At 33.9% G+C, this 10,572-nt stretch overlaps 1 protein-coding gene across 1 annotated transcript in view; it reads right to left on the bottom strand.

Annotated features, from left to right (window-relative positions):
- Positions 1–10,572, bottom strand: part of GEN1 (GEN1, Holliday junction 5' flap endonuclease) — a 29,322-nt gene that overhangs the window by 5,274 nt on the left and 13,476 nt on the right. Inside the window, exons 5-11 of the mRNA XM_008057487.1 lie at positions 10,301–10,411; positions 8,271–8,344; positions 6,328–6,419; positions 4,522–4,672; positions 4,167–4,203; positions 4,000–4,080; positions 2,958–3,088 (exon numbers count right to left, since the gene is read on the bottom strand). Of these exons, the coding sequence (XP_008055678.1) occupies positions 2,958–3,088; positions 4,000–4,080; positions 4,167–4,203; positions 4,522–4,672; positions 6,328–6,419; positions 8,271–8,344; positions 10,301–10,411 (677 nt within the window). The remainder of the gene's footprint in view (positions 1–2,957; positions 3,089–3,999; positions 4,081–4,166; positions 4,204–4,521; positions 4,673–6,327; positions 6,420–8,270; positions 8,345–10,300; positions 10,412–10,572) is intronic.

Here is a 10,572-nt window from a genome sequence, read left to right as displayed (position 1 = left end):
TTTTTTTTTTTTTTTTTTTTTGAGTTGGAGTCCCACTCTGTCGCCCAGGCCCAGGTTGGTCTTGAGCCTGCGGGCTTAGGCAATCCTCTCATCTCAGATATATATAGTTTTTTGAGTTGGAGTCTTACTCTGTCGCCCAGGCTGGAGTGCAGTGGCATGCTCACAGCCAGCACAGCCTCGACCTGCTAGCTTAGGTGACCCTTCCGCCTTAGCCTTCCAAGTAGCTGGAACTACAGATGCATGCTACCACGCCTGCTAGTTTTAGTGATTTATTGTAGAGATGAAGTCTCACTAAGTTGCCCAGGGTGGTCTCGAATCCCCAGGCGCAGGTAATCCACTTGCCTCAGCCTTCCAAAGTGCTAGGACTACAGGCTGAGCCACCATGCCCAGCCCCAGTACATATTACTGTATGAAAGATACATGTTATCAGATTGTCATTCCTTTGTAGTTTATCTTTTTTCTTTGATTTATTGCCACCAAACTTTTTATTTAAAAAATTTTTGCCAGGCATGGTGGCTCACGCCTGTCAAGGCTGTAGTGGCTGTGAGCATGCGACTGCACTCCAGCCTGGGTGATAAAATGAGACTCTAACTTAGAAAATAAATAAATAAATAAATAAAATAAACAAATTTCACAGGAATAATACAATATATACTCACATACCTTCATCAAGACTCTCTAATGTTAATATTTTGCTACATTTGCAGTCTCCATTTTAGTTAGTTGCAATCATCCCTAAATATTGCAGCCTATCTATGTAGATTATTCTCCTAGTCATAGTAAAACAATAATACTCAAGAAATTTAACACTGATACAACATACAGCCTGTATTCAAATTTCCACAATTGTCCCCAAAAATGCCCTTTATAGCTTCTTAAAAAAATTCAAGAATCCAATCGGGGTCTTGTCATATTGCTAGAATTGCTGTGTCTCTTTATTCTTCCTTAATCCAGAAAAAAATTCTAGTTGCTATTTTATGACACCCATATTTTTGAAGAGTCCAGGGTGGAAGTTCAGCAGAATGTTCCTCACTATGGATTTATTAGATTGTTTTCTCATTATTAGACTCAGATTAAACTTTATTTTGGCAAAAATACTACACAGATGATGTGGTGTCTTTCTGTTTAACATACTAGGAGGCACGTGATATCAGTCTAATGGCGTACTATTGATCATTAATCATTTAATTAAGCTAATGTCCACTGGATTTTTTCACTTTTGAAGATACCATTTTTCCTTTGTAATTAATATATAGAGTGAAACTTGAGACTGTGACTATTTTTTTCTCCAGCAATCTTTAATCCAATGGCTTTAACATTTGATGATTCTTGCCTGATTGGTTTTGTACTTTTTAATATGTTCCTTTTATCCTTGATGTCTATACTATGTCTGGATATGAGTTTATTTTTATTTGTTGTGCTTTTACTTGGGGTATAATTTTATCTGAGAACTTCTGTCATTCTTCAATTTTGAAAAACTCTCAGACATTACCTCTCCAAAAATTACTTCATCTTTCCTTCTATTAGCTTCTAGAAATAAATTCAAAACTCAAATTATTCTCCAAGCCAAAAATACTCTTAACTATTTTTTTTAATCTGAGTGTTTCCAATGCCTTTTGTGTGACTTGATTAGTACTGTTGTCCAATTTACTAATTATTTTTGACCAAGTTCAGCCTAGAGTCTCATCTGTTCCTTTTTATTTTGACAACTATATTTCTTAAGATTTTTAATAGTTCACTTTTTATATACATCCATTTAAAGTCATTTCTATCCACTTTTGCTTTATAATTTCACTTTCTTTTGCTTACAGATATATGTCTTCATTCATTTTTTGAGCATTTAACCTAGAATTATAAAAAGCCTCCCCAACCTAAAAAAAAACCTTGGTAAGAATGTTTTATAAAACTAAATGTGAAGTAAATTCATGATTCAATTGTTAATTTTTTTGGGGGGGTGGAGTCTCATTCTGTCGCCTAGGCTGAAGTGCAGGGGCGCACTCATGGCTACTGCAGCCTCGACTTACTGGGCTCAGGTGATCCTTCCACTTCAGTCTTCAGTAGCTGGAATTACAGACATGCGCCATCATATTCAGCTCAATTGTTGATTTTTAAAACATTATATTTCTTCATATGTTAAGCTTTTTCTTTTATTCTTTTACATTTTATCTGTTATCACTTCTAACTCTTTAGTCTTTTGTGAGAAATTTACAGTTGGCTATTTAGGTTTCAGGAATCATTTGCTTTTTTTTTTTTTTTTAAAATCACGTACCCCAGTATCTAATATCCTGATAAGAACAGAGGAATTTCACCCTAGCTACTGAGTTTTAAGACATATGCCTAAACCAGAGGTGGTAGTCCATGCCTATAATCCCAGAATTTTGGGAGGCCAAGGCAGAAGATTGCTTGAGTCCAGGAGTTCAAGAACAGCCTAAGCAACATAGCAAGATCTTTTATCTACTGTAAAAAGAAAGAAAAAGAAAGAAAGAAAGAAAGAAAGAAAAAGAAAGAGAAAGAAAGAAAAGAAAACAAATAAGCCTGGTCCATCGACATCTAGCACTTTGGTTTCTTTTTCTTTTACCCTGCAAGGACTTACCTCCAGAATGATGTTACTGCTTCTAGATCTAGGACACTGCAAAGCTAGTATCAGTTCCCACATTCACTTTACATTTTTGTGCTTTTTTGGTCTACTGAAACAGTTGTCTTGTTAAGCCTGGCTATCTCTTCTTATATTTATTTCTTTTATAATCTATTATTACTATGTGTTTGAAGTAGAAAAGTATGTCAATGTATGAACTTATTATGTTGTCTTGACTGTAAGCCCTGAATAAGTTTGTAATATTCCATTAGGCCTTTCCTTTACCTTTACAAAACAAAGAGCTATATATCCTACTGTTTAGAGCATAAGATATTCAAATGAAAACACAGTCTTCATCATATAATTCTTTATACTATATTACCGAATTGGCTGTAGTTGCTTAGAGTTCCTTCTGCCAAGCTTTCTTTCCATCATGTCATAATGGGTCAAAAGCACTAACAATTTCTCACATGCATAGTGACTGGGCCACTCCATTTTTTCATGAGTAAATCTCTGTAAATAAAGTAAGATTTTGTTATCTCTTGAAGATAAATAGTTCTCTTAGGTAATATTATTTTTTCCTTTAGAATTAACATTAAAGCAGTATCAATGAGAATATTTTGAGAAAGAACAGTAAGCCTCCTAAGGTGGACATATTGCTTAATGATTAAGCATGAGGGTTCTTGGTTTGAGTGCCAGTATGATATTTCACAGATGTTGGGTAAATTACTTAATGTTGCTTAGCTTAGTTTTTCCATCTGTAAAGTGAAAATAATATAACCCAGCTCACAGATTATGAAAATTAAGTGAGATTACAATGTAGTATGTTTAATTCAACAACAAATTTTAAATGTTCATTTTGGTTGTCATTATTAATAAAGTTGTTGGTGGGGATAAGTAATAAGTCGTAGCAATTTATTGAGACACTCTGCCCTTAGCCACTAAATTAGGGGTTAATATAAGCTTATTTAATCCTCATGGTAACATCAAGAGATAAATAAGACTTCTATTTTGAAGATAATACATATCCAGGGCCACACAGAAAATGAAATATTGTCCAAACTTAAAATTAGGTTGCTAATTTCAAATCCCAATGCTTTTGTAAACTGTACTGTCTTCTATAATGATATATTTGACCCTAACATTCTCTGGTCATTAGCTTCTCTTTCCCCAGCGTATCCATGGATACGATATATCCATATATGATAATTAAGGCATCTCCTAAAAAAGTGGTATAATTGTAGTTTGTCTTATGGTGTGCAAAGTATGGCCACTGTGTGGCAAAGGAGAGATAAGAAATAAATGGGCAGTCAATAGTTGCCTGTTTTAATGTTTAAATCTCCTCTCAGGCCAAAGTGAATATCCCTCCCTATCTTTCCAGTATCTAACTTCATACTGTAAAGCAAGAATTTATTTGCAGATACCTGAAACAATAATAAATCAGGCCTTCGGTACCTGATTACCTTCACTAATTTATCCTTGCTCAAAAGGAATTCTTGTATAACCTAGCAAGAAAAAAGAAAATAGGAATTTAGATTTTAAAGCTTTTAAGAAAGTTTCTAAAACACACAGTTGAATTATCAGTCATTACCTCATGGAATGGGAATCCCTCACAACTGGAAGCTTTTCTGAAAATAAATTATATACACATTATTACTACAGTCAGGCAATTTTAGACAAACTGAGAAATCATCTCATCCAATCTCCTCCCACTGAATAAAAAATGTGCATGGACAGTATCTCAAACAGTTATCAAGTTTCTTTTTGAGTAATTATCACATTACAATCTTCTGAGATAGTTGAATGTTCTTTAGCAGAATCAAGAAAAAGATTTTATGAAACATGTGACCAATCTAGACATGTGTGGAAACACTATTTGGAAATAATTCAACCACAGGTGAGGCTAAAGGCTATGCTACGAAAAAATAAGTCTTAAAAAAACTTACTTCTTAATATTGTTCTCTACTCCACTCAGCTGCCTATCATGCTCTGTACGGTGCCACTCACAAGGACAACAGGATTCATAATCATGTGGCTCACAATATCTATCACTTTTACATAATTTGCATCCATTACGTTCGTGATTCTTAGGTGAACCTTCATGAGACACAAAAGTACATTGTTTACTGCCTTTTAGAATTACCTTCTACCTACATTCTTTGCATCATTATCCAAATATTAAAAAATTAATACTGCCTAGCACAGTATCTAGCATATAGAAGGATTTCAATACTTTTAGGTTGAATAGATAGTGGACACCATGATAATTCTTAGGATAAAGTAGATGAGATATTACTATCACATGACAATTTAAACAATTATTCTTCTATCTGAAAGTATCAATTTATAATTTGAAATTATGCATTTAAAAGAATTAACAACAGAAAACTTTCTGGTTTAAGTAGAAGTTACATGTAAGAAAAGTTGGATGTAATTATTAGAAAGAAAGATCACTTACTTAATATAATAGTTGCAACAAAATAGTCTCTTTAATGAGCATATTCAAAGAATATATCAGTTAATTACCTCTGCTAGTGTCTAGCTCTCAGTTACAAGTATAGTTATTTTTAAACTATGCTTGGAACATGATCATAATGACTATAGCACGGATGTGGGAACCTAGTTCCCTTTAAAAGGACAGTGTGATTATCTTCAACTTTGTTAGGAGAATATGGAAGAACATACATACTTGATATAACCTACAAGTGCCATTTATAAGGTATCAAAAACTTACAATGGCATCTTATTTATAAATACCTTTATTTTCTTCCATGATTTCATCTATAAAATGTTAATGAAAACATATTAAGAGAAACAGCTGAAGCAGAATTTATCTTAAAAGATAAGCTAATATGTCATCTCTTTGGGGAATGAAATGCCTTTCTGATCAGAACATGTTTAGTGATATCGTTTTTAATCAAGACTAAAGAAGATCAGTGCTATTTTTAATAATAGTGAACATATATTAGACATTAACTTCTTTTTTTTTTTTTTGAGTTGAAGTCTCACTCCATCGCCCAGGCTGGAGTGCAGTGGCACAACCACGGACACCCCAGCAATGACCTGTTGGGCTCCGGCAATCCTTCTGCCTCACCCTTCCAAGTAGCCAGAACTACACTCGTATGCTACCACGCCTGACTAATTTTTGATTTGTTGTAGAGACGAAGTCTTGCTAAGTTGCCCAGGCTGGTCTCGAACCTGTGGGTTCAGGCAATCCACTCGCCTTGGCCTCCCAAAGTGCTGGGATTACAGGCTGAGCCACCAAGCCCAGCCAGACATTAATTTCAAGTCAATATTTTCACACAATAAAAATGCATTACAGAACAATGAAGAATCATTTAAATATAAAAATATAAACATAAATCACCGATATAATAACAAATGGTTTCAGTTACATTTTCCACTAAGATTTGTCAGTGCAATATTTTTTTTTCTTAAGATGGATTTCTACAGGAAAAACACGATAATTTTAGATCTAATTAATTTAGTATCATAGTCTGAAACTGCACTTATCCTATTTGTTATTTATATCACATTATTGCTTTTAACAAACATTTACTTAGTGTATACTATGTGTATATAACACAACTCCTGAATCCAAGGAATTCCCAATCAAGTGGGGAAGACAATGTAGAATCCTTCAAAATACTATGAATATAGGTATGTTAAAAGAACATTAAAAATAGGAATGACAATGTGGCATGGATACCAGACACTAATAGTCTAGAAATATCATTCTCTAGTCTGCTTACCTGGATGCAAACACACGGAACAATGAGCCAATTTTGGGGCAATTAGTGGCTGTGGTTTAGAGTAGCAAGATGTTTCATTCCACTGATTAAACCTTCAATAGAAAATGGTTTTTAAAAAAAGAAAAAAATGAGGCACAAAAAATGCTATCTTCTCAAATGTCAGGCAATTTTATTCCCTTTCACCTACCTAATTACTTGCCCCTTGGTGGCTGATAAAGATGCTGGCCTAGTCTAGAAAAACCCTCAGCCACAAGTTTTAAATGTGGTCTCAAGAACAGCAGAACTGTAAGACAGGAGAGAGAAGGTGTACCTATATATCTATATCTCTCTATATATGCATATATATTCACTCAGCTTTTTTTTTTTTTTAATTAGAGACAGGGTCTTAGTCCGTCACTCAGGCTGGAGTGCAGTGGCATGATCTTGGCTCACTGCAACCTCCACTGGCTGGGCTCAGGCGATCCCTTCTACCTCAGTCTCCTGAATAGCTGGGACTACAGGCATGCACTACAACTTCTAGAAAATTTATTTTTATCTTTATTTTTTGTAGATACCGGGTGTCACTGTATTGTCCAGGCTGGTCTTGAACTCCAGGCCTCAAGGGATCCTCCCATCTTGGTATCCCAAAGCACTGGGATTACAGGCCTTATCCACTGAGCTCAGGCTTTTTTTTAAGAACCTTAAGTTAAGCAGCTATATGCGAGTAGACGGAATGGTAAATGTCTGTTTTTGATCTCTTGTAATATCTGGTGCTTAGAGTTATTATTTAGTTATTGGAATTTCCAACTCATTTACTATAAAGACCAAGCACAAACTTGCTGAAAATTAGCATTTATTGCTTCTGGATAAATAATTAAAATTAATAAGTGGACAGTCAGCCTAAATTAATAAAAATTAGAATAACAGATAATTATAAAATATAATTTTATTACTTTCAAGAATTAAGGTGAACACAATAAAATCTTGCTTAGTGTACTTATTTGCTCAAAGTGTTTCAGTAAGAATGGTTTAGAGTTAGCTAAGTACCATATTTACTTGCTTTTCCTTCTCTATATCATTCTTCACTATTCACTCACTCACTCACATGCCACAGTATACCTTTTCCTTCCTGCTTTAGCATAGTGATAACTGATGTCAATAATGGATTTATCTAAGTCTTAGATTTATCAGTAGCTTTACAACTGAAAGAGAAGCATTATAGGAAAGAATATAGTGATTTGAATTATTTTTCAGTCATTCCCCTTTTATTTCTACCACTTAACATTTCTTTCAGACACTCGCTATCTCAAATCTATTAGAGGCCAAGAGTGTTTTAAGCTTCCCAGTGTCCTAGTTCCTTTCTTGTTTAGCCTTTAACTTATCATCATTAATATAACTTTGTTTTATAAACCATTGCTTTCATCAAGTAAACATAATTCAGTGGTTTTTAAGGCAGTAAATAGCACAGATTATAAACTTCAGTATAATTTGTATCTTAATTGTTTTGCATCCTCAAATTATAGAGACTAAATCAATTAGAGTATTACGAACGGTATAGCTAGAGAATAAAGGTCAAGTAAAATTTTTATATTGCCTATTATTAAATATTTGTAACATACCACAAATACTTCATCTACAGAAAATAAATACAATTTCAAAGTATTATATCCAAAATTATTTTAATATCATGTTTGTCTTTACTTGGTGGTAGTTTAAAATAGCTGGTGGCAGAATGCCCATGGTTATAAATAAATGAATTTGACATCATACTAATTGCTTAGTGAGTTAATAATATATTTTTTAAAAATTGGCATGGTTTAGAACTTCAAAATAAAACATATTTTACATGAAAAGATAATTATAAAAATACAAAACCCTTTTGTGGAAAACAATTCCTTTTTTGTAATATTCCCTATTAAGTTCAACAAGAAAAAAGTCCAATGTCACAGGAAAATTTAAATTACCTCTGAAGTAAACTCTGACCTTTCAAAATCTGTATAAGTTTTAACGCTTGCTCTTTTCCAACTCCTGGGACTCCCTTGCAGAAAGTGGGGGAAAAAAACTGAAATGTTAATCAGTAGGTATGATTAAAACTGTAATGCATTAATTCAATGGAAGATTGTGTAGCTGAAAGAATGAGGTAACCCTTTAAGAAATGATAGGAAAAGGTGTGCAAGATACATTGATACATGTAAAATGAATACTGCACAATAGTATAATCGAAATTTGTAAATTAAGTGACAATTACATTGTTAGTCTATATAAACAAAATCTTCAGAGTTTATTTTAGGGAAGGGAGGGATATATTTTAGAGGGATTTCACTTACTGTTAAATATTTCAGTAATATTTTAATTTGACCTAACTTTACATTATATTTGTAATCAGGCAACAGCAAGTTCACTTAATTATATGAACATTTAAATTTAAAACTTAAGACATAAGAAGAGAACAATGGAGAGTTCCAAGTTAACCCTTGAAATTAAAAACTTAAGAAAATTAAAACAAGTGTGAATTTCCAACACACACAAATTATATGCATAAATGTATATTAACATCACAATTTCTGGTTTAAATTGTAGTCAGCTCCTATAAGAGTTTATGAATATGTTCTTATAAGCAGGGCTATTTAGCTAGTATGCATTCGGATTGACACATCAATGTTAAACCCTTTTAAACTGATTAGTAAAAAGCCATTGCCCAAGTGCCTAGGGTCTCCTCAGTAAGTAGAATGCCTCCAACCCACCTATATCCAGGATCCAGTTACTAAGAAAGCTAGTCCACGGCACAGCAGCAGTCTTCCACCTCTTCAGCCTGCATCTTTGGCATACAGGTTTGGTTACAAAGAATATGAAAGTTCAAGATAGCTAAGGCCACTGCATGATATAAACACTATTGTAGCTAAAGTTGGTTTCTGTCTCAGCCTCCTGAGTAGCTGAGACTACAGGCACACACCACTGTGCCTCTATTTCATTTCATTTCTTCATTTCATTATTTCATTTCATTTCATTATTTCATTTCATTTATTTATTTATTCAGTTGGAGTTTCACTCTGTTGCCCAGACTGGAGAACAGTGGCACACTCACAGTCACCCCAGCTTCAACCTGCTGGGCTCCAGCGATCCTTCTGCTTTAGCCTTCCAAGTAGCTAGAACTACAGGTGAGCACTACTACGTCCGGCTAATTTATTTATTTACTTATTGTGGAGATAAGGTCTTGCCAAGTTGCTGGGTTGGTCTTGAACCTGCGGGCTCAGGCAATCCACTCGCCTCAGCCTCCCAAAGTGCTGGCATTACAGGCTGAGCTACCAAGCCTGGCCACTTTTCTATTTTTTGTAGAGAGAAGGCCTCACTTTGTTACCCAGGCTGATCTCAAACTCCTGAGCTCAAGTGATCCTCCTGTCTTGGCCTCCCAAAGTGCTGTGCTGGGATTACAGGTACGAGCCACGGTGCCTGGCCTAATTGTTCATCTTGAGATAGAAATTAAATGTTTTCATAACAAAATCCAATGCAATGCTGAGAGGAAGTATGAGTGGCTTACCCCAATAATCACATTGCTTAAGCAACAGTAATAATATTGAGCATGTACAGAACTGGAAAGCTACAATGAATATTGAAAACTAAAAAGTAGAGAAACAGAGTGATAGAAACTAACATTGGCATGATGTAAAAAAAAAAGAGTAATTTCTATATTTCCTTATAAAAAGTAATCAAACTTGACAGTGAAGTTCTTAATCTAGAGTACTTTTTTTTGAGATTCAAGCTGTAGTATTACTTACTTTCTATTCTCACTGATAACATTCAATGTCACAAGTCAGCTTTTTTAGTGTCATCTGAAATTCTGACTATTTTAGTCACTGAATAGTTTATTATGCCTAAAATTATATTTTTAATTACATTTTAAATGATATATCCATGTTATGTTCATATTTATTCAGCATGTAGGGTACCAAAAAGATATTATGCATAGTAAATAAATATTATGATTTCAGCTTACCTTTGGGAGATAATCACAGCCAAGAAGTATTGCTAGTCCAACCATAGCGTCTCTATCCAAACCTAGTTTATCCTTGACAGAAGACATTGTGTAACAGTCAACATGTGGATCCTAAAGAAAGTAGAGATTTAGTTTAATTTTCAAAAAGTAAATATTTATAAACAACATTACAAAAAATAATTTGTCAAATTTATCTTTAAATGTTTAATTATTCCTAAAAATTTAAAAAGAAAACTTATTCTGATTATCCTGAACAAAATCTTCACAGATAC

Source organism: Carlito syrichta, unplaced genomic scaffold, assembly GCF_000164805.1.
Source record: "Carlito syrichta isolate Samal-C Ts95f unplaced genomic scaffold, Tarsius_syrichta-2.0.1 Scaffold303031, whole genome shotgun sequence".
Classification (NCBI taxonomy): Eukaryota; Metazoa; Chordata; class Mammalia; order Primates; family Tarsiidae; genus Carlito; species Carlito syrichta.
Note: the sequence above shows the minus strand (reverse complement) of the source record. Positions and strands in the feature narration are given on the sequence as shown.